Source organism: Corvus moneduloides, chromosome 21, assembly GCF_009650955.1.
Source record: "Corvus moneduloides isolate bCorMon1 chromosome 21, bCorMon1.pri, whole genome shotgun sequence".
In the NCBI taxonomy this organism is placed as follows: domain Eukaryota; kingdom Metazoa; phylum Chordata; class Aves; order Passeriformes; family Corvidae; genus Corvus; species Corvus moneduloides.
The window spans coordinates 8,963,768-8,991,755 of NC_045496.1; the positions used below are offsets into that span (position 1 = coordinate 8,963,768).

At 53.8% G+C, this 27,988-nt stretch overlaps 2 protein-coding genes across 25 annotated transcripts in view; both read right to left on the reverse strand.

Annotated features, from left to right (window-relative positions):
- The window catches only part of LOC116454419 (collagen alpha-1(I) chain-like), a 73,735-nt gene extending 60,985 nt beyond the window's left edge, over positions 1-12,750 (reverse strand). Inside the window, exon 1 of the mRNA XM_032131015.1 lies at positions 12,649-12,750. Within this exon, the coding sequence (XP_031986906.1) occupies positions 12,649-12,745 (97 nt within the window). The 5' untranslated portion in view covers positions 12,746-12,750. The remainder of the gene's footprint in view (positions 1-12,648) is intronic.
- A 4,663-nt stretch (positions 12,751-17,413) lies between these two features.
- Positions 17,414-27,988, reverse strand: part of CACNA1B (calcium voltage-gated channel subunit alpha1 B) — a 265,839-nt gene continuing 255,264 nt past the window's right edge. For 14 of the 24 annotated variants that reach the window (XM_032130521.1, XM_032130526.1, XM_032130520.1 and 11 more), the window contains 3 exons: positions 23,503-23,773; positions 23,158-23,369; positions 17,414-21,493 (listed from right to left, as the gene is read on the reverse strand). In XM_032130521.1, the coding sequence (XP_031986412.1) occupies positions 20,966-21,493; positions 23,158-23,369; positions 23,503-23,773 (1,011 nt within the window). In that variant the 3' untranslated portion in view covers positions 17,414-20,965. Of the gene's footprint in view, positions 21,494-23,157; positions 23,370-23,502; positions 23,774-26,085; positions 26,122-27,988 lie in introns of all 24 variants that reach the window. The other 10 variants (XM_032130533.1, XM_032130540.1, XM_032130539.1 and 7 more) reach the window with 5 other exon arrangements.

Sequence of the window (27,988 nt, forward strand, 5' to 3'; positions counted from 1 at the left end):
TACTTCCAGCCCTATCCTGTTTCCAATCAGCATCCCCGGCCCGCTCCGGCCTGTGGGAATTCCAGCAAAAGCCTGGAAGGAATATAAAAATGAAACAAAAACACATTCGGGGAGATTAAAGCTGGGAAAAGGCTGTGAAAAGGAGCAGCGTTCGTGTTCTCACATCTCGCTGGATGCTGAGGGCCTGGGGGAGGCCGAGCCCGGGGAAGGGGCTCCCCACAGCCAGGTTGGGGTGCAGGAATTCTTCCCGTGCTCGGGGAGCTCTGTGTGTGCCCCACTGTGCCCCCAGGGCTCCTCCCCAGGCCACAGCAGCTCTGTCGCCACTCCCCGAGCCACAGCCACAGCTGGGAGGGAGCCCGGGGCCATTAAACTGTCACAAATCGGGAGCAAATGTCAATTGGGATTGTGAGCAGCTCCTTGGAGCGCAGCGAGCAGCTCCACGCATCCCACCACCTTCAGAGAGGAGGGATGGGAGGGTGAAGAAATAAAAAATCACTGCCAGAGTGAGCAGAGCAGCAAGGGAGGTGATTGTACCCCTCTCATGAGAGCCCATCTGGTGCAGGGGTTCCCCTGTGGGGTCCCCAGCACAGGAAGGAGCTGGAGCTGCTGGAGAGAGTCCAGAGGAGGCCCTGGAGCTGCTCCAGGGCTGGAGCCTGGCTGGGAGAGCTGGGGGTGCTCACCTGGAGAGGAGAAGGCTCCAGGGAGAGCTCAGAGCCCCTTGCAGGGCCTAAAGGGGCTCCAGGAGAGCTGCAGAGGGACTGGGGACAAGGCATGGAGGGACAGGACACAGGGAATGGCTTCCCAGTGCCAGAAGGCAGGGCTGGATGGGAGATTGGGCAGGAATTGTTCCCTGGGAGGGTGGGCAGGCCCTGGCACAGGGTGCCCGGAGCAGCTGGGGCTGCCCCTGGATCCCTGGCAGTGCCCAAGGCCAGGCTGGACATTGGGGCTTGGAGCAGCCTGGGATAGAGGGAGGTGTCCCTGCCCATGGCAGGGGTGGCACTGGATGAGCTGTAAGGTCCCTTCCAATCCAAACCATTCCAGGATTCCCTGAAAAAGGCTTCCTTGGATCAACACTGCTCCAATCCCTACTAAGCTGCAGCAGAGCCGTGTTCACAACCTGCTTCTGCAAACTGTTTCTGAGGGGGGAAAATAAAGACAGCAAATTCAAACTAACAACACACGAGCAGTTTTAATTAGGATCAGGAAGTCATCCCAGGGTGAATTCCCAGCCATGCCCACTCCCTGTGCTGCTGCTCAGACTGCAGAGCTGTCCTGGGCTGCACAGACACCTTTGTGGTGAGGATCGGAAGTGCTGGGGAGGAGATTTAATGTTCTCCAACATGGACAGGATCCTCTGGACTGGAAATCCCAGCCTAGTCCAGGATAAAAACCATGGAGCCCCTCAGAGAGGGCACAGGGCCCTGGAGCTGCTGCTCAGCAGATCTGCTTTGGGTGGCACCCCCCACTTGCTGATGCGAAGATTTAATGCTCCAGCTGCTGGGCTCATTAACAGCCCTAAACCTCTCTTTAATTAAACTTCCTGAGCCTCACAACCAGAGGAAAAAAGCACAGAAAACCTGACTGCTCGTGGCTCAAGCACAAAAACTGAACACAAAAGTTCAGAGGCAATTTTTATTTATTCTTTTAAGACTTTTTTTTTTTTAAGCCAGGATACCATTCATTTCTTTTTATTTATTATTATTATTTATTATTTATTATTTATTAATATAATTCGGTTTTTAAAAAAATTTTATTTATTTATTTTATTATTTAAGCCATCCCATTTATGATCCCATCTGGAAAACCATCCAGCCCCTCTCCATGCTCAGGAGGATGCCAGTGTCCATCCACCACACCCCAGCCCTGATGAAAGTTTCCATCTCCTCATAATTCTACAGCCAGGCTGGTCTGGCCAGTGCCCGTCCCAGTCCCTGCTCGCTCCTGTCCAACCCCAAATCTTCTCCCTGGCAGCAGCACCACACTCACGTTGGCCCCACAGATGCCAGAGGGGGAATTCACACCTGCAGTGACCCATCCTAGAGAGAAACTCATCAGCTTCCTCCCCAGAGACACCTCCAGAGAGCTTCTGGGTGAGCAGCAGCCCCAGGGAGACCCTTCCCAGCTCACAGGAATTCCTGAGGTCACGATCCAACCTCTCCCTGCCCTGTCACTGTGTCACCCCCACCCTTTGGCCATGGGAAACATCTCAGGAACCTCTCAGGAACTTCTTGGTCCTCATCCCCAACACCCATGGAAAAGGAGGAACCTCTTTTCCCCTGCCGGCATTGTCAGGAGAAGATGGGAATGAGACATCTGGGTGTCCTTGTGCTGGTCTGAAGCTCAGCCCACAGAACATCCCAGCTGCTGCAGGCATCAGGAAGGGATTAACCAGAATGAGAAGGTTTCCTCTTCAAAATGTGCCCTAAAAAGCACTCCGGGAAGCCAGGAGTACACAGCAGCCAAGAGGGGATCAGGCTGGAGCCATCCCAGATCACTCCTCACCCTGTGACCCTCAAACATCCAGCAGAGCCCCCAAACCCTTCCACGGGAGGAACCTTTTCCCGAGCAATGAAAGGAGCAGGGATGCTGCAGCCACCCCTTGGAGAGGTGTCCCCATCAGCACACCGAGGCTGCAGAGGGAACACATCCCGAAAGGGAGCCTGGAGAGACCCCAGAGCCCGGGAGACTGCGCAGCCCTGGGCAGCACGTGCCTGCCAGATGCTCCCCGTTCCACAGCAGGGGAGGGGGGCTCCGGGGGTCAGGGTCGCCAGCGATGCCTGACTGGGTTCGTGGAGAAGGGGCCGTGCAGGGGGAGAGGCAGCCGGGAGGAAATACCAGCCTGGGGGAGGAAAAGCCATCCTGGGTGGATTCCCGGTCACGTTTGCACATGTCTGGCTCCGGAGAGGCAGGAAGCTGCAAGGGATGGGGCTGAAAGGAGGAGGCAGAGCAGCCCCACACGTTTGGGATGCTCCTTCCTGCATCCCTGGAATGCCTCGGAGAGCTGCAAATCCCCAGTTTGGGCTCAGCCTCCAGCTCTCAGTGTCCCCTCTGCTCTGTCCCTTCTCTGTGAGGGTGAAATGCTGCTCTGGGAGCTGCAATTCCCACAAATTTGACCAAGTCTAGAGTTCCCTCCATGCCCTGGGACCTCCTGGAGTGTGTCAGCCCTGTCTCCCCTTGCCCATTCCAGCATCAGTTGGCTCCTTGCCCTCGACAGGAGGAAGCTGCAGCCTCTGACGTAACCCCAGGCCCTTCTCCCCAAGGCTCCAGACCAAGTAAAACAAAGCCAGACTGCAAATCTCAGCAGCAAGAGCCCAGACACAAAGGAACAGCTTTGGAATTGCCACTCCTGCCCCCACAGGGAAACAAAATCCAGATCCCTGGATCAGGATGGAGCTGCCCAGAGCAGTTGCAGCATCTCCAGAAGTCTCTTCCAAGGTGAATTATGCCCTGAAAATGTCTCTAAAACACCTCCCACCCCTCTTGCCCCTGCACAAAAACACTTGCAATATCCCAACAGCCATGAAACTGGATTTTTTAGCAGCCCAGCTCTTCCAGAGAGCAGCAGGAACTACACCAGTAACACCAGTTAGTGCTGCTGGAGCACCATCACACCCTGCCCACCAAGAGCCATGACCCCTGGTACATTTAAGTCAGAAAAATATAAAATCTAAATCATTAAACCACAAGAACCACAAATAGGACATCGAAGCACTGCCTCCTACGGCTGTGCCTGGGATGAGCAGCGAGGCACAGCACCTTTCCTGCTTTAGTTGAATTTTGGGTCACTTTTTCCTCAAGCAGCACTCAAAAATGATGATGGAATGGTCACCGAATGTGGGATCTGCTCCTATCCATGCAGGAAAAAACCCCACAGTGATCTGGCCCAGAGAAGCTGTGGCTGCTCCATCCCTGCAAGTGTCCCAGGCCAGGCTGGATGGGCTTGGAGCAGCCTGGGGTAGTGGGAGGTGTCCCTGCACATGGCAGGGGGTGGAATGAGATGGGATTTGAGGTCCCTTCCAACCCAAACCATTCCGTAATTCCATGATTCTGTGACCTGGTGTCCTACAGAGAACAGGCCAAAGAAGATCTCCAGCTTAATTCCTATTTTAAGCCCAACAGTTATGGCTGAATTTGGGAAAACATCTTTCCCTTCAGGAAAAACATCTCATCTGGATTTAAAGCCTTGCCAGCAGCTGAAACTCCACCACAGCCCAGCCCTGTGGTAGGCCAGGAGCGAATGAAATGATAAATACATGGAACATGCGGGTTGTGAGAGCTGACGTGAGAGTCACAATTAAAACCAGCAGAGCTGGGGGAGAAAATGAGCAGCACTTTTACTGCAGAAGGTGGAGGGTTTGTAGGATTCCCTAAAGTCTCCTCATCTGGAGAGGAAAACCACAAGTGAGGCATTAGAGAATGAATTAATGTGGATTCAGAGCTCTGCGTGCCCCGGGCAGGAGCCTGAGCTCTGCTTTACTCAAAGCTTTTTCAGCAGCTTCAAGGTTTTGCCTGAAAAAGAGGGAACCATCACAGGCCTCTGCATGGTCTGTGATCTGCCAGGACCTGCCCAGTGGGAGCAGGATGACCTGCATGGGGAGATCATGGAGTCATGGAATATCCCAAGCTGGAGGGACCCACAAGGATCATCCAGAGCAGCCCCTGGCCCTGCACAGCCCCCCCAACAGCCCCAGCCTGGGCATCCCTGGCAGCGCTGTCCAAACGCTCCTGGAGCTCTGGCAGCCTCGGGGCCGTGCCCATTCCCTGGGCAGCCTGGGCAGTGCCAGCACCCTCTGGGGGAATTTTAAGCTCTTTAGGTCCCCCAAACTCTACAGAGTGTGAACCCTCTGGTTTGCTCTTTGTCCCTTTGCTTTGCAGCTCGCTTGAACTCCACACCCCTCGAAATGTCACCAGCCAGGCCAAGGGGGACCACATGGCACGATGGACACCATGTCCCGTCTCCTGACATGAATCCCATCTTCCATTTGCCATCCTCAAAACTGAAACATTCACAAAGCCCCAGGAATGCAAAACAAATTAAAGAAGGAAAAGAAGAAGGAGAAGGAGAAGAAGGAGGAGAAGGAGGGGAAGGAGGAGAAGGAGGGGAAGGAGGAGAAGGAGGAGAAGGAGGGGAAGGAGGAGAAGGAGGAGAAGGAGGAGAAGGAGGAGAAGGAGGAGAAGGAGGAGAAGGAGGAGAAGGAGGAGAAGGAGGAGAAGAAAGAGAAGAACAAGAAAAAGAAGAAAAAGAAGAAAAAGAAGAAAAAGAAGAAAAAGAAGAAAAGAAAAAGAAAAAGCAAAAGCACAGGAGCTGATTAAAAATCTGCTCACACAAAAGTCGCTGCCAGAAACCAGATCTGACTTCAAAACTCCTCTGCATCTCTAAGGACCTTTTAATAGCTCTCATTACAGAACATCTCCCTCAGCCCTGCCAGAACAGAGCCCACATTTCCACAGGCAAGGCCCAGCTGTTTCATTGATCCATTCCAGGACTTCAAACGAGGATTAATAACGCAGCTCTGTCAAACCAAAGGTTCCACTCCTGGGCGCTGATGCCTCCCTTGGATGGCAGCTTGTTTAACCTGCGCCTTTAATCTGGCATTTCCCACTCCCAGCGGGAGCTGCCATGGAAAATGTGCCTGAGAAACGAAGGTGCAGCAGCAGGGAAGCAGAGAAAATGATAAATAAAATATATCTCTTTCGCAGCAATTACCTGTGTCATGTGATCCTAACCTTCAGTATAAACAGATTTAATTGTTTAAAGAGGAAGAGAAATCAGGGAATGATGGAATAGTTTGGGTTGGAAGGGAACTGAAAGCCCATCCAGTGCCACCCCTGCCATGGCAGGGACACCTCCCACTGTCCCAGGCTGCTCCAAGCCCCGATGTCCAGCCTGGCCTTGGGCACTGCCAGGGATCCAGGGGCAGCCACAGCTGCTCTGGGCACCCTGTGCCAGGGCCTGCCCACCCTCCCAGGGAACAATTCCTTCCCAATCTCCCATCCAGCCCTGCCCTCTGGCACTGGGAAGCCATTCCCTGTGTCCTGTCCCTCCATCCCTTGTCCCCAGTCCCTCTGCAGCTCTCCTGGAGCCCCTTTAGGCCCTGCAAGGGGCTCTGAGCTCTCCCTGGAGCCTTCTCCTCTCCAGGTGAACACCCCCAGCTCTCTCACGCCCCAAAACTGCTCAGCTCTGAGTCCCATGGGGTGCTGAGCACATGGAGAAAATCCCAATAAATCCTCCTCACCCCTCTGCTCTCCATGCCTGGGATTTCTTCTACTCCCTCTGGATTTAGGGGCATTCGAGGGGTGAGTTACGTGCCCTGCCCATGCCCTGCCCCACGGCAGCTTCCCCAGCCGCTGGCATCTGCTCCAAGGAAATCCATCCGTTCCTGCAGGTCTCTGCTGGAGCTGCAGTGGCACAAACCTGGCACAGCCGGGGCGGCAGAGCTGCAATGCCGCAGTGCCAGACAGAGCACGCTGGCAGGATCACAGCCCCGCTCCCAAACACGTCTGGCAGGTTAAAAAAGGAAAAGGAGAGGAGCTAATGGAACCAAATCCCTGCCTGGCTCGGTTTCCCAGCTCCGATCCCAGCCCAGAGCTCCTGCAGAAGGAGGGGAGGCGTCTGTCTCGCACCATTCCCTGCTGGAGAGGTGGGAACCAGCGGCAGAGAGGCACCACAGTTACCCAGGGCCCTGCAGAGGGAGAAACCAGGGAGGCCCTCCGTGTCCCTCCATCCCTCCATGTCCCTCTGTCCTGCCATGTCCCTCCATCCCTCCATGTCCCTCCATCCCTCCATGTCCCTCTGTCCTGCCGTGTCCCTCCATCCCTCCATGTCCCTCTGTCCTGCCACGTCCCTCGGTCCCACTGTGTCCCTCTGTCCCAACACATCCCTCTGTCCAGCCGTGTCCCTCCATGTCCCCACCTCCTCTCCCCTCCCCCGCCCCCCCAGCAGCCCCGGGATCAGCGCGGTGTGACCTGAGGTGGCCTTCAGCCCTGCGGGAATGACACTGCCGGCAGCGCCGGCAATTAGCGCTGCGCTAATTACCGTCATTGTGGCACAGGAACGCCCTGTCAGGGCCGAGGTGCGCGGAACAGAAGCTGATTTTTGTCACTTTGTTGCTCTCTTGAGCTCCCGGAGTGGCAAAGGCACGGGAGGAGGGTGCGGAAATCGCGGAGAGGTTTTCTTCCCCTTAATTGCTGACCCCAGGAGAGCGAAGCTTTCCAGGCGGCTGCTCCTCGCGGCTTGAGCGAAGCCGCTGCACAATGAGGGAACAGCGGGGACACGGCATCCCTGCGCCACCAGCCCGCGATCAGGAAGCGCTTCCCTCTGCCAGTGTCCCCAGGTGCCCCCGGCAAAGCAGAACCCCGGGTCCCCCCGAGCTGCTGCATCCCACTGAGCCAGGGATGGGATGGGAAGGAAGGGGACACAGCCAGCCTTGGCAGCCTAAAAACGGGGCAAAGCACCAAAAACCCTTCTAATCCTACAATGGGGTGGTGGGTTGGGTGAGCAGCCTCTTTTTAGGAGAAAGAAATGAGCTTTTTGTGCTCAAATCTGTCCCCCAACACTCTGCCAGGGCCAAGAGAGAGGAGCAGGGAGAGCTCCTTTCCCCACCTGCCTGGAAAGAGCTGCAGCACCAACACAGCCCTTTCCAGATTCCGGGGCTTCCCGTGGAGGAGGGATCCTGGTGGGTTCCTTCCAGCTCGGCTGATTCTCTGATTCTGTGGTTCTGTGATTGATCTGTGATTGATCTGTGATTCTTCCTCACTCCCTGCAGAGCTGAGCCCTGAACCTGCACCCAACAGGGTCAGAAAGACCCAGCCCAGCACCCAAGAACCACTGACACCCCCCAGATTTCCCTCCCAGACAAGCCCCAGACACCCAAACCCCCTGAGGAGCGGCTGATCCCACAACCTGCAGTGTCCAGGGGATGGGAGTTGAGCTGTAAAACCATTCCCAGCTCCTGCCAGGGCAGCACAGCCAGAATTCCTGGCCCACACAGGCAGTGCCAGCCCCACGCTGGCCGTGAGAGCCATGTCATGGGTATATAAATACAGAAATATATATATTTAGCACACCCTGAACATGCACACAGAGCTCCAGCTGCCTCAGCCAGGGAGGGACCGACGCTACGTCACCCCCACGGCCGGGACCTCAACCAGGAGCAGATGGCGGCTCCTCCTGCAAGAAATTAGGAGCTTTTTGGGAGCCTGCCCAGAGGAAGGAGGTGTGGGCAGCCACTCCGAGCTGCTTCTCACACCAAACTCCGTGTCTGCCTCCAGAATCTTCCACCTAAAGCCTGGCTTAGTCTGGGCTCGACACCAGTGGCTGGAGGTCCTGGCAGTGTCTGGACAAGGTGTGACACTCAGCCCAGACTGTCCATTGTCCCATGGGAGGGAGGTTTGTATCCCCCAGCTCAGCCCCTGGTGAGCTGATCTGATCCCAAACCCGCAGGATGATCCATGACACTTCTCCTCTGGAAAATCTTCCCCTAAGGAACAGCACTCGAAACCCTTCCCCAGCACCCCAGAGCTTAAATGGAATGATTTGGGATGATTTGCACCGACTAAGGTGCAAAAACTAGAGGTGAAAGCAGCTCTGGAATCCATCTGTGCTCTGTGGTGGCACAGGGGACACGGGCTGTGAGTGCCAGAGCCAGCTCAGAGCAAGGCCTGGATCCGGAGGGAAAGAGGCTTTAGGAAATGAGGCTTTAGGAAAAGTGTAAGGTTTTTAACTTGGTCTGATCTGGAGGGATCTCGTGGGGACGCAGCCAAACATCACCTCTGCACTCCAACTTCCAGCAATACCAACATATCCTGAAGACAGGGATCTTGGGAACAGCTGGGAAGCTTGGGCTGGGAGTTTTCAAATAATCCAGCCTGAGAGAGACTTAAAACAGAGAGAGACCTTTCAATCCCAACAGCTCCAGCCAGGCAAAGTTAAATAGCACAGCGAAAATCCCAGCAGCTGGATCTGGAATGATGTGCACCCACCCCTCAGTGTCCCTGCACCCCAATATCCCATTCCTTAGGGCTTTTCCGTAAGTGTTGTGTCTCCTGTCACCTCAGCAAGGAGGCAGTGACAGCAGAATTTAGGGGGGACAGCAGGAAAACGTCCCCCATGTGCCACATCCCGAAGGCAGGGCCAAGTCCTGGCTCAGCACCTTCTCCTCCAGACTTTCCAAGGAAATTGGGGCCCCTTCCAGGCTGGAATTCCCAAAGGCACCTGGGTGCACCGAGGTCAGTGCAAGGGGGGGTACAACCAAATAATCCCAAGGGATCCAGGGAAGGTGTTTTTCTGAGGGAATGCAGGAACTCACCTCCTCCCTATTCCCAGATAAAAGCACTGCAGGATTTTAGGAAAAGGCTCTTTCATCCAGCAGAAACCAGCTGGAAAATGATGCTCAGCAAGCCCAAATTTTAGATAAAGGTGTCCTTCAAATGGACCTGAAGCACAAACCCAGGCAGGTTTTTCCCTCCTCCCTCTGGAGCACAAAGAGGAGCCCATGAAAAACCTCAGGGATAAAAGCTGGATTGCAAAAATGTCCTGGTGGGCTCTTTGTGGGGTTCCCAGAACTCCTGAGAGCCCTCAGGGTTTGGTTTTCCATGCTCTGCCCTCAAAGAGGAAAAAGCCTCAGGGGAAGGCTCCCAGCTGCTCTCTGGTGGGGGCACAGGCAGTGACCCCCGTGTTTATTCCACTTGAAATGCACAATTTAGGGTCTTGTCAAGGGAAAACAATTGGTAATTCCATACAATTGCCTAATTAAGGACATCATGACCCTCCCTAGAATGGAGGGTCAAATGGAAATGACACCAAGAGTCCAAATCTGGGATTTCTGGATTTTTAAGAAGTTGGATTTGGAACTTGTTGAGATTGTCAGCATCAGGCCAGGACACAGATGTGCTTTAAAATAAATAGATATATTTTTATAATTATATCTGTATAAAACTCCTGCAACTGTACACAGACAGCGCTGATACATCTCAATTTATACCTAATTTTCCATATTTTCATCAGGTTCGATATTCCATTTACCAAGTCCGTGTGCACATTCCCAAAAGATCCCAGATTTGAGGACCTTGCACAACGCTGGATCCGACATTTCGGAGTCCCAGACCTCCAGCAGGATAATTTCCTGCAATTCCTATTTTCCCCCAAACCCTCAAGCAAGAAATGCCATCTGCAGGAGCCAAGCCGTGCGCTTTCGGATGCATCCCTTAATTAAGCAGATTTTAATTGGATGACTCCAGCTTTAATTAAAGGCAAATTGTTCGTGCGCTTTCCTTTCTGGATCTCATTCCCAGACAGGATTTTCTGGGTTGACTTGGGGCAGTTTTGTGCTTTGCAGAGTGGGGTTGCAATTGTGATTTATTGCAATTGTTATTTATTGCATTTCATGAGGAAAAAGCGGCTCCCAGGAGCTCCGGAGCCACTGGGCTCCCACGGAACCAAGGAGCTTCCCACTTTCTCCTCCTTCCTAACCAGAGCATCCTCGGAATGTTGGGATGAGCTCAGCAAAGCCCTGGAGACCCCCAGGTTGTGCCCACTGGGCACTGTGGACAGGAAGGGGCAGCTGGGGCTCATCCCAAATCCAAAAATTCCTGCCAGTGCCACCCCCCATCCCAGACCCACAGCACTGCAGGGGGAATTCTTAGGAATTGTTGCAGCTCCCGGTATAAAAAGAACCAGAGGAGGCCCCAGAGCTGCTCCAAGGGCTGGAGCCAGGCTGGGAGAGCTGGGGGTGCTCACCTGGAGAGGAAAAGGCTCCAGGGAGAGCTCAGAGCCCCTGCCAGGGCCTAAAGGGGCTCCAGGAGGGCTGCAGAGGGACTGGGGACAAGGCATGGAAGGACAGGACACAGGGAATGGATCCCAGTGCCAGAGGGCAGGGCTGGATGGGAGATTGGGAAGGAATTGTTCCCTGGGAGGGTGGGCAGGCCCTGGCACAGGGTGCCCAGAGCAGCTGGGGCTGCCCCTGGATCCCTGGCAGTGCCCAAGGCCAGGCTGGACATTGGGGCTTGGAGCAGCCTGGGACAGTGGGAGGTGTCCCTGCCCGTGGCAGGAGTGGCACTGGATGGGCTTTGAGGTCCCATCCAACCCAAACCCTTCCATGTTTCTATGAAACCACAAAAAATAGACACAAGTTCAATAATTGCTCCCTTAAAAATCAGCCTCTCCACCATTCCCAGGCCAGCCTGGTGCTCCAGCTGACATTTGGATTAGAGCTCATGGGATGGATTCGATTCAGTGCTAAAGGACATGGGTGGGCTGCAGTGGGAGCTGTGGTCACGGGGGACGGGACACCAGGAACACCAACAGCTCCCTGCCCACCCCGCAGAACCAGGAACACAAATCCCCACGTCCTGACGGAGCTGGAGGGAGGAGAGAAGACAGGGATCCGTATTTCCTAATTGATCCAGCTAAGAAATGGATCCCAGTTTCCTTCCAGGCCGAAGGTGTCACAGCTGCCACGTGCTGTGCCCTCTTCTCTGCCACTGCTGGAGCAGAGGGCACACGGAACCTCCACAAGGTCTCACCAGCTCTGAACACCAAGTCCCAGCTCCAGTCATGAGCTGCTCTCCTCTGGCACTCACTCCACACTTCAATTATTCCCCACCTGCCTCGGGATCAGGGCACCCAGCCAGGCACAGCAGTGCCACAGGTCACTGCTCCAGCTCCTGAAGCCAAGCCCAGCTCCAAGGTCAGGAAGTCCAGCCAGGCTCAGCAGCCCCTCACTCCCCATCCTGCTCCTCGAGGGTGTTTCCTGGAGCTGTGCCACCACGCAGGCCTTGCCTGGAGCAGAACTGCTCCATCAGTAGGGCCTGGCTGGGGAACAGAGCCTCAGCCCCAAGGAAGTGTCTCGGTTTAGGCCAAAGCCCAGGAAAAGCCCACGTTTGGAGGATTTCGCTCCATGCACCAGCTGGATCCACAACAAAACCTGAAAACCTTCCCCAGCCTGGGCAGCAGGGACCGAAGGGCAAAGCCTCACAGCTGGGTGACGCTCAGTCAAAGGTGAGGGTGGGCAGGCCCTGGCACAGGGTGCCCAGAGCTGCCCCTGGATCCCTGGCAGTGCCCAAGGCCAGGCTGGACATTGGGGCTGGGAGCAGCCTGGGACAGTGGGAGGTGTCCCTGCCCATGGCAGGGGTGGCACTGGATGAGATTTGAGGTCCCTTCCAATCCAAACCAGTTCAGGATTCCATGATTCTATGTATGAGACACCCAAGAAGCCTCGCACAAATCCCAGCAAACCCGGCTGCTCTGTCCCGCACCTCCACCCCCGCTCCAGGCACCCCTGTGCCACAGGGACACCGCGAGAGGCTCCGTCCCTGCCCGCCCCCAGCAGTTCACGGGAGCCGCCCCTCGCCGTGGTCGACGCTTTTTCCCCCCGTAACATTTCTGGCTGCCCCGTGGCCGGGACGCCGGGGCACCTGGGGGGTTCCCCTGCCCCCCCATCGCCGGGAACCGCCGCCGCATCCCCGCAGAACCCCGGGGGTCCCGGCCGAGCCCCTCTCCCCTTTCCCCGCTCGCCGCTCCGCCGTGCCGGGCTCCCAGCGCATCCCACTGGGGACCGCCCGCATCCCTGCCCAGGATGTCCCCACCGCCCGCCAGCTCCGCTGAGCCCCCCCCGGGATCCCCCCGGGATCCGCGGCCGCCAGTCCTACCTGTGTCCAGCCCGGAGCCCGGCTCGGGGGCCGCCAGCGCCGCCGGGCACAGGGACAGGGCGCAGAGCAGCGCCAGCGCCCGCGCCCCGCCGCGCATCGTGCCCGGCCCCGGCCCCGCCGCATCCCGGCCCCGCCGCATCCCCGCCCGGCCCCGCCGCCGGGACAGGCACGGCCCCGGCCCCCGCCCCCGCCCCCGCCCCCGGCCCCCGCCCTGCCCCGCACCGCGCGGGGCCGGGGGAGCACCGGGGCGAATGTCCCAAATCGGCCCCTCCCCAAAATCAGCCGGGCTGCCAGCGCCCCCCGGGGATGAAGAGTTTGGGGGTGGGGGTTGCCTTTCCCCCCCTGCAGGGCTCCGGGGGTGACAGACGGACAGACAGACACACCCCGGACACACCCCCACGGCTGTAGCAGGGGTTGCTGACACCCCCCCCCGCCGTGCTGGCTTGCCCTCCATAGGTAAAGGAGACATTCCGCACCTCCCCATCCCAAAATACTCGCGGCAAGAGTTTCTCGGGGTGCTTCGCCCCCCCAGCTCTGCCCAGCTCCCCCCGGGGGTACCCGGCCCTGCTCCTGCAGTGGGAGGGACAGAGCAGCCTCCTGACCTGGCATTTTGGGGTGAGCGAGGGACCCCAGTTCTCCAGTGAGAGCTGGGCTGGGTACAACCCCCTCTTTCCTTGGGGTCTGGGCCAGTCCACCCCCCCTTACTAGGATTACAGGGGGTAAATCTGACCCAGGCCGGGTCCTCCCCAGCCACGCCACCACCACAGTGGGAGACTCACCCCAAAAGTGGGTTCCCCCAGTCCCCCCCCAGACCGGAGTGCTGCCCCACAGCAGACCCCTCACGCTCAGCTCTCCAGTGCCACCAGTGGCACAGCCCCCACAGCTGGAGCCACCCTGTGCCCCACGTATGTGACAAAGCCCTGGGTGCCCACAGGTGCCCTGTGGAGATTTTGGCTCAGGCCCATGGGGGAGGCAGGCTCATTCCCAATCCATGATAGCATTTTCCCTGCAGCAATCATGCGGAGACACAAAAAACTTGGGAACCTTCAGCAAGAGACAGCGAGACAAACTCCAGCTGGGCATCCCTGCCAGGGAGCAGCAGGTGCTCAGCGTGACACCCAGCTGTCATTGTGCTCACGTGAATGCCACACCGTGGCATTGGGAAAAGAGGATTCTGGAAGCTCCTCACCCGAAATCCCGATTGCTGCGTGAGGCATGAGCCAAGCTCGGTGCAAAACGTGCGGTGCCCACCCCTCTCTGCCCCTCTCCAGGCGCTTCCCCGGCCACGCCGACTTGGCTTGGCAAGGAAATGAAGGTCAGAGACAGTCCAGGAGCCTTTGCTTTGCCATGTAGGGATTTATTTGTCAAGAACACGTGACACGGGTTTGCCTTTCCTTTTGGAATCCCACTGATTCCATGGATGTGACTATCAGCACATGTCCCATCCCTTGGCATGTCCTGCAGCCCATTCCTGCTGTGGGACCCGTGGGACCCTGCCCTCTGCTCCTTGCCCATCCCACCGGGTCTGGTTTAGGTGGATCACCCTCAGAACCAGGTGTGTCAAACACCCTCCAATCCACGAGGAGGAAAACCCCCTTGTCAAATTCCCAGGATTCCTGTGCCCCAGTCCTGTCTCTCAGCTCAGCATCCTCTCTTTAAGCACCCTCTCCTTTGCTGGATCCAGCAACACAACCACATCCACGCCCCTCCTCAGCCCTCGGTGAGAAAATTCGGGTTTACACCCCCATGGGTGTGTCAGACTTTTGTGCAGGAGTAGCTGGACAAGGACCACGCCTCCTCCTCCTCTGTTTGTGCCGCGCTGGGCAGAAAAACCACTGCCAGCAGCAGAGACATAATAAAACCCGACACAGACAAAGCCAGGGCTGGGCTGTTCTGTTTCAGAGCAATGACAGAAAGTGGAGGTGAGGCTGAAATGAATAAACTCTGGTTATTGATACTGTTTGCTTTCAATTAACAGCTCTGCTCCACCAGCTTGGCCCAGCCTTCCTCCTTGGGGCTCCAGCCTGGAGTTTCCATCCCTTCTCTCACGGTTGGTTTCCTCACATCTCCCTTCTCACCCACCCCAAGACTTCACCAGCCAAAATATCTGCACAGCTTTATCAGAGCCCCCAGTGCATCAACTGCTGCCATCCCTCAGTGCCCAACCTTCCAGCACTTCTCTTACTGCTCTTCCCTTTAAATTCCCTCCTACGGAGATGCCAAATTCCCAGTCACCCCTCACTGGGATCCTACTAAAAACCTGTGGATGTTAAAAAAAACTCCTGCACACGCCAGTGACTTCAAACAAGAAGGAATAAGCAGAGTAACCTTAACCTTGTCCTCCCTTGCTGGGTGACCCTGGAAAATTTAGTCCCATCCAAGGGCCTCAATTTAGGTTTTTTTAAATCACATAAAGATGCAAAATTTGCCTCTTCTGCAAAATATTTTGGAATGTGCTGAGCGACAGCATTGAGCTGAGGTTTTGTTATCACGATCAGGCACTTTCTGAAAATGGTGTTTTCACAGCCTGGGAAATATCAGGAGATCTGCTTAGGATGGATAAAGAGGGATGAAATGCACTGGGATGAGTAATCCGTCACCTTGGAGGGGTGTGGGAGTCTGTGGGTGCTGCCTGAAACGTGGCTGGAATGAGGAATCGGCCGGATGCTCCCAGCTTTTCGTGCTCCAGGGAATAAAAAAAGCTGAATTACCTGAGCACCTTGAACTCAGCTGTGCTCAGCCTCTCACCCTGAGTTTTCTGCATCCTAAGACGAACATTGCAGGGAATGACTCTCCAGCCTTTTGAATCAGCCTTTTTTTCTTTTTTTCCCTTTTATTCTGTTTCCCTAGGAAGTAGAAAAAGCCTGAAAATGCTTCCCCCTAACGGCACGACCGAGCGTGGGGTGCTGCCCTTGGAAAAGCTGATCCAGGTTTCATCCACAGGGAATAAAGGGAATGGAAATCCTGCGGTCTCTGCTAGCAAGATGTGCCCCTGAGGGGAGAACTTGTGCAAACCCCTGGCAGCAAAAAGTTCCACCAGGAGTGGGATGAGGAACAGAAATAAAGCCATTTTTGGGATTCAGCTGAACTCAAACCCAAAGGTTCCAGCTCCAGCGTCTCGGATGTGGGACCAAGGATCCTGCCTGCTCCAGCTCCCTCAGCCCTGGAGAAGCTGATGGGTTCGTTGCTGCCTTGGACCCAAAGAATACAAATGGAATAAGGAGAAAGAAAGGGGGGAAAAGAAATACTTTAGAAGGGCAGAAAGTCACCGAAAGGCTTTTAGGATTTTAAAACACATATGGGGTTGTAAAGTGGGTTTGGAGGTCTCTGTGATCCAGGTGTGAAGGGGAGAGGTTGCTCAGCTGCTCCCCCAGGCAGATTCCAGCTCCCCAGGTGGTTGTGGTTGTGGTGGAGCGAATCCTGCGGGGTCCTCTCAGAGGTCGGGGTGGACACAGACCCACACTGATTCCCAAACCCTGCACTGTTTTTCAAACCCTTTTACACTGCTCAGAAATCTTCGTTTCATGTTTGGGATATCTCAAGAACTTTAAAAAAATCCTTCTCTTCCGTGTCATCCAGCCCCAAGAGCCCCAAACCCCGCACAGACCCCACTGCAAGCCAAGGAAAGCTCTCCTGCCCCAAACCTTGCTGATCATGCACTGTGGGACCTCAAGCAAAGCATCTCCTTCCCAGGCTCCAGCCTGACCTGGAGATCAGGGAGTTGAGGACCTTTTCCTTTCATTCCACACCAAATCCCGGGTGGGATCTTGGGTGGTCTCATCACAGAAAAGATGCAACAAGAGATAAGAAGAGTCAAGGCCTTGTGCCCTGGAAAGTGCTCTGCAGCCTCCAAGAATTTCTGGAGAGTCTTTGGTGTTGTGTGGCACCAGCAGACCCCGATGAAGGAGGAACACGGTGGATTTCTGCCCCTGGAAAGGAATGGGGGGGATTCTCGAGTTATCCAAAGAAATGAGAAGTGCTTTCCTTCTGTCCCGACAGCCCTTGGGTTTTTCTGCTCAGTGCAAGTCTTGGAAGTACCAGCTTCCAATTAATTCCACGAGTATTGTTAGGATTAATTCTGGTTTCTACAGGTGCTACAGCAGGGCCTGGACATGTGACAGACGCCTGACACCAATCCAACCCCTCACTGCTGATTTCCAGGGAAATCAGCCTGAGGGAGCCTGGAACACCTGCTGGGAGCGGCGTCAGGGTTGAATCAGGGTTAGAGCCAAAGGGAGCCACGTGCCTAGCACATAAAATAGTCTGGGTTGGATTTAGGGTTAGACCCTTTAAAGGTCCTCGAGTCCAACCCTTCTGGGATGAGCAGGGGCATCTTCAGCTTGTTTAGAGCCACATCCAACCTGACCTTGAACGTTTCCAGGGATGGGGCATCCACAGCTTCTCTGGGCAACCTGTGCCAGTGTTTTACAGGAGAAACATCCCTCTGGCAAAATCCTGGAAGGAATCAATCACTGCTGGCAGGTTTTAACCCTCAACTTTACAGTTTTGCTGCCTTTTGGACGCCAGGAACTGCCATCTCCATACTGGATCCACACCACAAACTTCCAAACAGCTCCCTACTCAAACCAAGCATCCGTGAAGCCTCTATGGAAAAACCAAACCACAACCCCACAGACGCAGCCAATTCCTCGCAAGATCCCAGTTTGGGATGGAGTTTCTCCCGGACTGTCGCTCCTGGAGGTGGGCAGGCTCTCGGAGCCGGCCCTCCGGCGTCTCCCGCTCAGCAGGCACACCGCACACACCGTCTGGGAATTGCTCAGGTTGGTTTTGGTTTTTTTTGCTAAGTTTTTATTTTAATTCAAGGACTTTGCTTCATACAAAATGGAATTGTAGAAACAACTGCAGAATTCAAAGTTTGGCTGATAAATATTACTCAGGCAGCAAACTAGGCAATCACAGAACCTTTTGTTTTTCTCAATGGTTTTTTTTTCTCCCCCCTTTTTTCTTTTTTTTGGGTAAAGTTCCGCTTTGTGTTGCATGGTTGGAACTTCGATCGTTTTTCACACGGTTTTTTTAAATATAAAGTTTTGCAACAAACCCCCCGAATTTATATCAAATATAATTAAAAATTAACAACTGATGAATACATTGTATCAAAAAAGTACGAAGATAAACATTTTCCATGCACATACTTTTTATAGATATGTATATATGTATATATATTACATGCAAACATTACTTATTCAAAGTACAGCCACTATGAGACTGGTTCTGGATGCAGAAAACTGATCGGTGCAATTCAAGTTTGGCAACTCACTATGAGGATTCTTGGAAAGATGGAGAGACAGCAGAGAGGCTGTAAAAAAACGTCGGGAAGGGGTTATGGATAATTGTGGTCAGGCTTTTCTGTCACTGTCATCGACCCCTACGAGGTGGGTGGAGGATTTGGACAACTTGAGATTCTTCTTCGTGTTCTGCCTAAGAATTGGGGTGACCCAAGGCTGTGTTAGTGCAGGGCTGGGGGGTTGGGGGATGGAAAATGGGAGAGGAAAAGGGGGGAAAAGACAGAATTATTCCGTACAGAAGGACATCTCTGTTGCTTTCCAGTGTGGGGACGGTGTTTGCATGCACGGGCAGAGAGATGGTGGTGTCCCTTCCCCTCGACTTCCTGCAGTAAAATAGGAACGTTGGAAAATTTCAAATAAAGTGTTTGTGCCTTCATTTCAGGAAAATGTAGAAAACATTTGGTCACAATCGTGCTGAAGCCTGAAACAGGAAAATCCAGCAGATAAAGCTACAGATGGATGAAGGTCTTTGAGTGGTGCTGGGGTGGGTGTGTGTCCGGACGTGTCATCTGGTTGCATAGCCCTCCGTTTGGGAATGCCAGGAATGCCAGCCGTGACCTCTGGCTACCACACTGCCTTTATTCCGAGTGCACACGAATACAGAGACAGAGATACAGACAGGAGTTATCCTTTAGCAGAATCCAGGGATGAGATCGGCCAGAGATTGCTACTGAACAGAACGAAATTAAAACAAAACACTGGAGGGAACAAAACCGGGTTGAGTTTCCTCAAGGGAAGAGCTACAGGAGATGTGAAGAACCACCCTAGAGCAGACTGCTCCTGCCTGAGGCTGAAAGACTTTGCTGAGAGCACAGGAGACCTCCTGAGCGTTTTGGTGGCATCTGATCCCCTCCAAGCACCCCAGGGACAGAACAGATCACCAGGGCCAGCGAGATTTCCACCCATCCCACGCGACCGCTGCGCCTGGAGAAGTTCCACAGGTCTGGGGCTTGGTAGATGCTCTGAAAAAATTCACCTCTCCGACCCTGTCCTCTTTCCTAGTGGCGTTTTTAGGGATGTGCTTGGCACCTCCCACCCTTCCTCCTTTCACCTTTGAACCTCTCCGTGTCCTCTGGCTGCCCTGTGCGCCGATCCAGCCCCACAAGGGCTCAGCAGAGCCCCGGGCACGAGGCTTTGCCCCCAGCCTCCCTCCCCGCCAGCACAGCGCGTTTGCCCCTTTCCCAGGCTCACAGTGCAGGAATCCACACGGGCACAAAAGAAAGAAACCAGCCAACACAAGAGTCGTTGCAAGAACGCAGAAATCTCATCCCTGAGAATCAGAGTTAAGAGGTTTGGATTATTATTATTATTATCATCATCATCATTTGTTTTTTTAACCTTCTCTTATCAGGCAATAAAAACAACTCACTCCAACTGCCCTCCACACCAATGATGCACGGCCAGAGCTCTCTCAGCCAGCCTGTGGGAGATGCTGCTTCTCCTGCAGGAGCATCCCTGCAGCTGCTGCCCTTTCCCACCTGCATTTCCTCCACTGGGCAATGAGACAAGGCCGGCTTTGTTTGCTGCAATCGCTCCCCTCCCACCCATAAAAGTATATCTATATATATATATATATTTATATATTCTAAAAAAAAAAAAAAATTAAAAATAAAAGGCCAACAAAACCCAACCCAACCCCAAAGCACGTTTGCCTTCCCCACTGGAAGCTCCCGGCCTGGAGCGCAGTGTCCGGGGCGTGCTGACCCCAGGGCCCCTCCGAGGCTCCGGCCACTCGGCCCCCGCCCTCTCTGCCCTCCCCACGCTCGCCAAAGCTCTGATGCCTCCAAGCAAGAGGTTGCATCTTCACTGTGAAAGATTTCAAAGGTTAGGCACTTAGTAGTGAACAACTGGAGCATTCGGTAGAAACGGTGGGACCTGGAATGACAATTGGACTAATTCTCTACATAAAGAGGAAATTTTTTTCTTTTTTTTTTGGTTTTTTTTTTACTGTACAATTTACAAAAATGCACACAATGAAAAGTTAAAGTTCTATCTAATAGCTTGATATAAAACCAATAACATTTCTTCTTCTCACCCCTACGCTTTTTTTCCTCTTTTTGTTTGGGTTGGGGTTTGGTTTTTTTTGTGGACTTTTTGTTTTTTTTAAGTTGTTTTTTTGCTAAATCAAGCTTATATTGTAAACAAGACAAAACAGTGAGGGCGTGTTGCAGTCAACAGGAGAGAGGGATGGATTGAAAAGTCTCAGCAGCAAGGAAATAGTCCTTACAAAGGAGCTCTCTTGTGGCTTTATCGTGTGTCAGTGTGAAGGACCCGATGTGGTGAGTGACATTAAGAGACCCCCGGGGCAGCGGTGTCACAGCAGGGTCAGCTCTCAGCTCGGGGAGGGGAGGGGTGGCACCAGCTCTGCCCTAAAGGATTGCAGTGGCTGAACATCAAGTCCCAAAGGACTGTCCTTTGTTCTGGGCTGTGTTTCTCCTCTCCCAGTTTCTTGGGTGCATCTCTTCCTTCTCGGCGCTCAACGAGACAGAACGCGGGGGGCGAGCGTTGATCGCGCGAGTCCCTCTGCGACCCCCGGCTCCCGCCCTGGCAGGGGGGGAATTATGATGGTAAATTAATTAAGAAATAGCCCAACAAAACTGCGCCAATCTTGAGAAGGACCCACAGTTCGGCTTTTCCACCGTGGAAGGCGAGGATCGCTCTTCTCCCGGCTCCTCGCGTCCGCGGCCGGGTTGGCGCCTGGTGCGTGTCTCGGGACTAGACAAGGCAGTGGGGAGGGGGCAGAGAGGGATGTGCTCCTCCCGCTGCCCTCCCCAGAAGGAGGGAGCCTTCTTCCTCCATCTGTCTAGTGCAAAAAACAAAAAAAAAATCAAAAAGGAAAAACTAAAGAACAACAGAGGAGAGAGAGGCTGCAGGGGCATCTCCGGCCCCGGGCGCTGAGCAGTTCTCGGGGCTGCCCTGCTGGAGCTGCTCCCCGTGGGTGCTCCCAGCCCTCCAGATGATAAAACTCATCCTTATTAAGCACGCACACCTCGCAGGGTTCCGCCGAGCCGCTAGCACCAGTCATCCTCATCGGCTTCGTGGTAGTAACTGCGTCCTCGGGCGCCAGGGCCCGTGTTGAGCCCCAGCGTGTAGTGGTACCCGTTGGGCACCCGGCGGATTTGGTGCGACTGCGAGGTCAGGGAGGAGACGTAGGAAGTCCTTGAGGAGCGGCCCGAGTTGGTGGCCACGGCCTCCTCGAAGGTGAGCGTGTCCTCGGGCGCGGCGCGCTGGGGGCTGTCGGCGGCGGCGTCGTGGTGGCCCAGGTAGGGGTCGGAGCCGATGCGGGCCACGGTGGGCGGGGGCGGCGGCTGCTCCCCCCGCAGCAGCGCGTTGTGCTCGGACAGCCCGCGGCTCAGGCGGCCCGGGGAGAACGTGGGGGTTTGGAAAGTGGTGAAGTGCACGGGCGAGGAGTTAGCGGTCTTGTAAGTGATGCTGGGGCGTGGGGTCAGTGGAGTCTGTGGGAGCTGCCTCCGACCCCGGCAGGGGGTACTAGCACCAGATGTCGACAGCAAGGGGCTCCCATTAACTGAACCACTGCCCTACATCAAAATTGGAACAGAGCAAATCAAAAAATAAAAAAAGGGAAACGCCGGACAAACACAAAGGCAGGCAGGTATCAAACAGAAGGAGAAGCAACAGAAGGCGGAGACGAGTCACAAGAGGAAAGAAAAGCAAAAAAAGAGAGAGTTTAGACAAGCACAGTCGGGGCGGGGGAGGCTCTCGAGAGATAATTCAACACAAGATGTGAAGAGCTGGAGAGTTCAAGTCTGGGAGCAGTAGGAACAGAGAGGGGCAGAGCATCGGTAGGACGCAAACTGGCACACGGCTCCAACAGAGGGGGGACACTGCCCAGGGGAGGCACCCACAGCATACAGGGCTCGACATGCGCCTTACCTGGCCTGGGAGCAGCTCAGAAACCTGGGTTATTGGGGTGTTTTTTACAAATTCTTATTATTTTTTTTATGATTCAGCCTCGGGGTGGGTTTCTGCACAACTTCACCCCACAGTTTTGAGTGCTGGGCTTGTGGGAAGTGTCCCTGCCCATGGCAGAGGGTTGGAACGAGATGAGCTTTAAGGTCCCCTCCAAACCAATTTAGGATTCTATGACTCTATTTCTGTGGCCAAAACTGATGATGATGATGATTATTGTAATTATTATTATGGATTCCACATGGAAGGAGGATCTTGGGGACTGGTTTTTGCAGGTTGGGAATGAAATGCCTTTAGATTAAATAGCCAATTTCTGAAAAAATAACAACCAAAAGCTTTTTGGATAGGCTTTAACAAGTTCCTTTAAGAGAAATGCATTCACCTTCTCCTCTTTAATGTTGCACATTTGATTTTGGGGTTGTAGAAGGGTTTGGCAGCTTCCTGGGTTACTGATAATGCCACGTGAGGGGGAACTAAGCTGCACTAATTTACACAAATGCCACAAGTGAGAGGAACAGGCCCATTTTCCCATTCCTGTTTACATTCTCCCAAGCCAGGACATGAGTGCATTGAAAAATCCCTCAGCCTTTCCCAACCTAACATTTTGAGACCAGACCTTTAGCTTTAAAGAGCACTTCTTCCTTCCTATCAACCCATCAGGCTGTCAACCAATGCTCGTTCTGCCCTGCCTGGCTCTCCCAGTGACCCAGCAACATCCCAACATCCAGGGGATGCTGCCCAGCTTTTCCCAAGAGCCTGAGCACCTCACAATTACAAAAGAAAGGAGAAATAAATTTTAGCATGGAGAAAAGGAGGCTCAGGGAGGACCTTTTTGGTTTCTACAACTCCCTGACAGAAGGGTGGAGCCAGGTAAGGGTTGGGCTCTGCTCCCATGTAAGAGGAGTAGGATAAGAGGAAACAGCCTACAAGGGGAGGTTGGACATGAGGAGGAATTCCATCATGGAAAGGGTGGCTGGTCATTGGAAGGGGCTGCCCAGGGAGGTTTGGAGTCCCCATCCCTGGAGGTGTCCAAGGAAGGCCTGGACGTGCTCAGTGCTCTGGGCTGGAGCTCAAGGTGGGATTGGGGACAGGTTGGACTTGGAGAATTTTTCCAACCTTGGTGTGAAGCCCCAAGCAGGACCTCAATGGCTTTACCTGCTTCTACCTGGCCTTCCTTCCCCATTCCACCTCCTTTAATTCAAGCAAAACATGGAAAAGGTGCACAAATCCCTGGCAGACCTCAGGGCTGCTTCCCCACCCTGCCTCTCCTCACCTGTCTGTGCGGGCCGTGCTCTGGGCCCCCGTTGGGGGAAGTGGGCCTGCTCTGGTCAGCAGATTTGGGCTGGGCACGGTCCCGGCTGCCGTAGCGGTCGCAGGAGTAGAAGCGCTGCTTTTCGGACGAGGAGGAGGAGTGCTGCTTCCTCTCCTGGGAGCGGCCACGCTCCTGCTTCTTGTCCTTGGAAGAAGACTCTCCAGACTGGGCTACTGAAAAGGAGAACGTTGGGTAGGGGGTCACCAACGTGTGTGGGGTGGGGAGGTCCTTCCACGCAGGCAGGACCCCAAATCCTACTTGAAAGGAGGAGGACAAGGGACAAATCCTGCTTGGCAAAGCACTCACCAGCTTGTCCATCAGCCAAGTGATGGGCGGCCCTATCCAAGGATTTCTGCTTCTTCTCTTTCCGCCGGTGGCAGCGGTGGTGGTGGTGGTGGTGGCCTGGCTCCGGAGGCATCCGCTCCAGGGAATACTCGTAGAGGTGCATGGCGTGAGGGCGCTGAGGGGTCAGCGTGGAGACCGAGCGCTTCATGGGGCTCGTGTCCGGGATGGGCTGCGGGGAACAGGGAGGGACACGGAGCAGGGTGAGGGAAGGCGCCGGGCCCCGCTCGGCTGCCTGGTTCCCAGCATGGAAGGGGTTAAACAGCGAGAGAAAGGGGCAAGGAGGGGAAGGAGAGAAACGGTTAATTGGAGATAACCGGAATGGGCAGGAGGATTGAGTGTGACATGTGGGGAGCGGTCTCTGAGTGCCAATCCACGGGGAGCAGAGGCACGGCAGCACTGCACAGCACACACAGCACAGAGCTCAGCAGGGACACGGGGCACAGCAGCAGCCAAGGGCAACTCTCCAACACCAGTGGCACCCACAGCTGCTCCAGGGCCTGCATCCCAAAGCAGCTCCGAAGGGGAAAGCAGGCAGCATTGCTGAGCACCACGTGGAGGGGGAGAAAAATCAGGAATCGGGACAAGCTACAGGCCAAGCCACGGGGAAATTCCTTCTGTCTCCCTGCAACTGAAGAGAACTCCCATCAAACATTTAAACCTCTCTGGTCCCACCATCACTCTCGGAAGCCCTCTGAGGCAAGGATACCGTGTGCATCCTGCAATCCTACCAGGACCTCCAGAAAGGAATACCTGGGTTTGCTTTTGCCATTTTAAAAACATTTGGGTCCAAACATCTGGGCACTGAGAGCAGCGACAGCATTGCTGGACCCTCCCCCTGTGCCAGTGGCAGCTCCAGACGCTTCTTCTGCGGCTCCAGGCCCTGCTCCCTTCCCTTTAGGTACAAAACCTTACGAAGGTTCTGCAGAACCCCAGACAAGCGTCCTGCAGGACAGCTCCTCTCACAGCCTCTGCCTTCCCTCTGCCCAGGGATAAAGCTCAGAAAACAAGGACAATTCCCATGTTTCCTTCTCTGCTGGCCTCTGGCTGGCTCCATGGGGGGACAACACCTCATCCACCCTCTGGATGCTTCCCTGGGTGTGCCACTGCATCCGAGCCGTGTGCCAGAGGAGAGGTCTCAGGGCACAGCGCTCCAGCCCAACAGGGAAGTTCAGGATGTTCCCCAGTCCCTCAGCCTTCCACTTGTTTGAATTCCCAATCCAGTAAGTGCCTCCAACAACAGCTCTCACAGAACATTTACTCTGCTCACTGTAACCTTTCCTCAGAGCTCTGTATTATTTTTCCTGTCGGTTCTCTTTTGTTTGCTTATCCCGAAATCCAGATCTCTGCTTCCCTGTGATATTTACCCAAGGCAAAGGCAATTGTTTCACAGCTCTGCTTGTTACTTTGAGCGGAAAAAACATTCTCCCTCCCCTTGAGGGAAGATTATCCCGGGTGTAAAGGCACAATCTGGGCAGTTACCCACATTTTGGTGCTTCCCACAGAAGGGCAGTCAAGATCCTGGTGCTGGAAGGTTTATAAGAGGCACAAAGCTAGGATGAGGGAGCCCAGCACAGCCCGTGGTGTGTCCCTGGAAGCACCAACTCCATCAGCAGGACCACGCTGTGCTGCTTTTGTGTCACCTCTTGTGGCCCTCATTTGTGTGGGCAAAAATTTATATTCAGGAGCTTCACGTCTGTCCTTGCTCAGTGCTGAGCCTGCAGCTGGGGGAGGGCACGGGGGTGTAAACTGGACGGTCTGATGGGCAAAAATATGGGAGGTGAAAGTACTTCCCATTAAAAACACATCCAGAGTTTTAAAATCCATACAGGAGCTGCCAGGAAGAAAGCAACAGAAAATTCCCAACAAACAAACAAACAAACAACAGAGAAACAAAACCCCAAACAAACAAAGAAAAAAACCCCAACAAACCAAACCAAACAAACAAAACCAAACTAAAAAATTCAAACAAAAAACCAAACCGAAACAAAAAAAAACAACACAAAAAAACCCACCAAAAAAAAATCTCAGGTAAATTGTCAAATAAACATTTCTTTTTGGGCTTTGGTCCTGCTTCCATGCTTACTCCAGGGACAGAAGTCCCACGGACACGAATCAGGGCCAAAGCCACGAATCCCTTTTCCATAAATCCTGGCAATGCTCTTGTTAAGGGAGGCACAAGCTCCCAAAAAGCCTCGGGAGGCTGCAGGCACCCCTGCAGAGAGCTCCTAATTGCTTCTTCATTACCAATCCGACTGTTTTCACTGCCTGAATTCCTGAGCAACGAGGCACGAAAATAAACAAATCAAAAAAAAAAACCCAAAAAAAAGCCAAGCACCCACCCAAGCCCTGCTCCCAGAGGCAGCAGCGAGCAACCATGGATGGAGGGAAGGGCGGAGAAGTGGGAAGAGATAGAGAGGGAGAGAGAGAGAGAAAGAGAGAGCGAGCAGCTGCAACTCCAAATGAGAGGGGAGAAAAGTCGAGGGTTAAAGGCAGGTTAATTAATTATTAAGATGAATAGGATACAATTTAGTGCGAACTACATACTGCCAGGTAACTCCCAGGTGACCGTGCTTTGCTCCTCTGCAAACAATTCGGACAAGGTGAGGGACATTATTGGAAGCAGCCCCACAGTACAGCCAGTGTCAGACATCAGATGTGCAGCGGACACGATGATGGATGACCAGGGAGGGAGGTGATGAGGGCAGGACAGCAAAGAGGGATGGGGAAAAACACAGGAGGAGGGGTTGTTTTTAAAGAAGTGCAACATAAAAAGAGAGAGGCAAACAGAAAGGGAGACGTCCAGGAACAGAAAGCGTTGCAAATAAGAGTCAGGAAGAACTCAAAGTTTGGGGAGGGGCAGAGCAGCACGTGAGAGGGAGGGTGGGGGGCATGGAGGGGGGAGACACACAGAAAGGACATCAGTTATTCACCCAAGCTACGACCGCTGAACGTTGTGTTATTAAATGAGGTTAGACCTGAGATCCCGGGCCTGATGCACAAGCAGGTGTGGCACGAGGGGCAGTGACACCCTGCAGGATACAAGCTGTGCTCCTGTCAGGGATAATGCCATTTTGGTTTTTTATCCTTTTTTTCTTTTCTATATTCTCTGTATCCTTTACACATACACTTGGAGCTTTGTAGCTTCGTATTGTAGCTGAATTTCAACATTTTCCCAGGCAGAAAGACAAAAATTCCAGGATCCCGGTGCTATCTTGGTTCTCCTTAGAAAGCAAGGCTGAAACCAGCTTTCTAAGACATGGTTTTGTAAACAGGGCCTGGATCTCATCCTAAGAGGGGAGAATCTACGAAGTACTGATGCCTTCGGTTTTAACTTTTGTATTTTTCAAATCCTGCACTGCCTGGTGTGTAACTCTGAAGCTTCATGTGGCCCGTTAGCTGCTCTTCTCTCACGCTGGTCAGACATAACAAACCCCTCCAGGTTTGCTCTTCCAGGACACCTTGATTGTCCCAGGCCCCAAAAAGTGTAAACTAAAAGCCTCTAAAGAGGAAGGGCAAACTTGGGATAATTTTATCATCATAATAATCTTATTAATTATGTTAATAATTGCATCATTAACTGAAGTTATAACTGGAGAATTAACCCTGATATGCAAATGGACCAAACTTATAAAAGTGTGATGAACCCATGACCCAGGGTCCATCTTGGGTGGAGCCTTTGGCCTGCCCAGGGTGAACCTTTGAAGGCCGTTCAAATAAATCCCTGCTTTTATTCTCTTATTCTTGTCTGGCCTCTGTTTTCAGGTAGCCACATCGAGGCATCAGGACTAGAATGGGGGGAATGACTTCAGCAGGCAGGTTCCTAATTGGGGGGTTCTTGTCAGATATGCTAATTTGCAGAATCTCTTAAGAATTGTGCACGCATCACATCGGGGCACCCTCGGCCTTTTCTACCTGACGGATTTGTGCACCTGAGGATCCTCATCTAAAGGTACCCCTTTTATCACCCTAACTGTGTCTGACTCGTATTTTTAGGACCAGAGGAAAAGGCATCAGGGACACTCCTGCAAATATCTGACTGCCATGGAGAGGAGTTTCCCAAGGAAAGGCTCTGCCAGCTGCACTGGCAAGGAAGGAAAGAGGTTATGTGTGGTCTGGGATAAAGGACAGCTTCTGGGAACGGGGAAGGGAAGGAGAAAGGCTTTGCTTTGTGGGCTGCTGCTTGTATTAAGCACGGTGAGGATAATTCAGAGAATCCCAGGGCTCACACAAAGGCTGCAGTTTTTGGAGCCAGGTGGGAAATCCTCTGGCTGGTGAGAGGCAGCCCCAGCACGATGGCACAACAATTCCTGCTGTGTGTGCACAACGCAGGGTTTCACTTTAGGGTGCAGCAGTTCCTTCACCATGGAGAGCCACAGAAACAGACCCCAAGCCCAGGCTGCTCCCTCCTGGCTGTGTGAATCAGGCCCTGGGAATGAGGCAGGACACG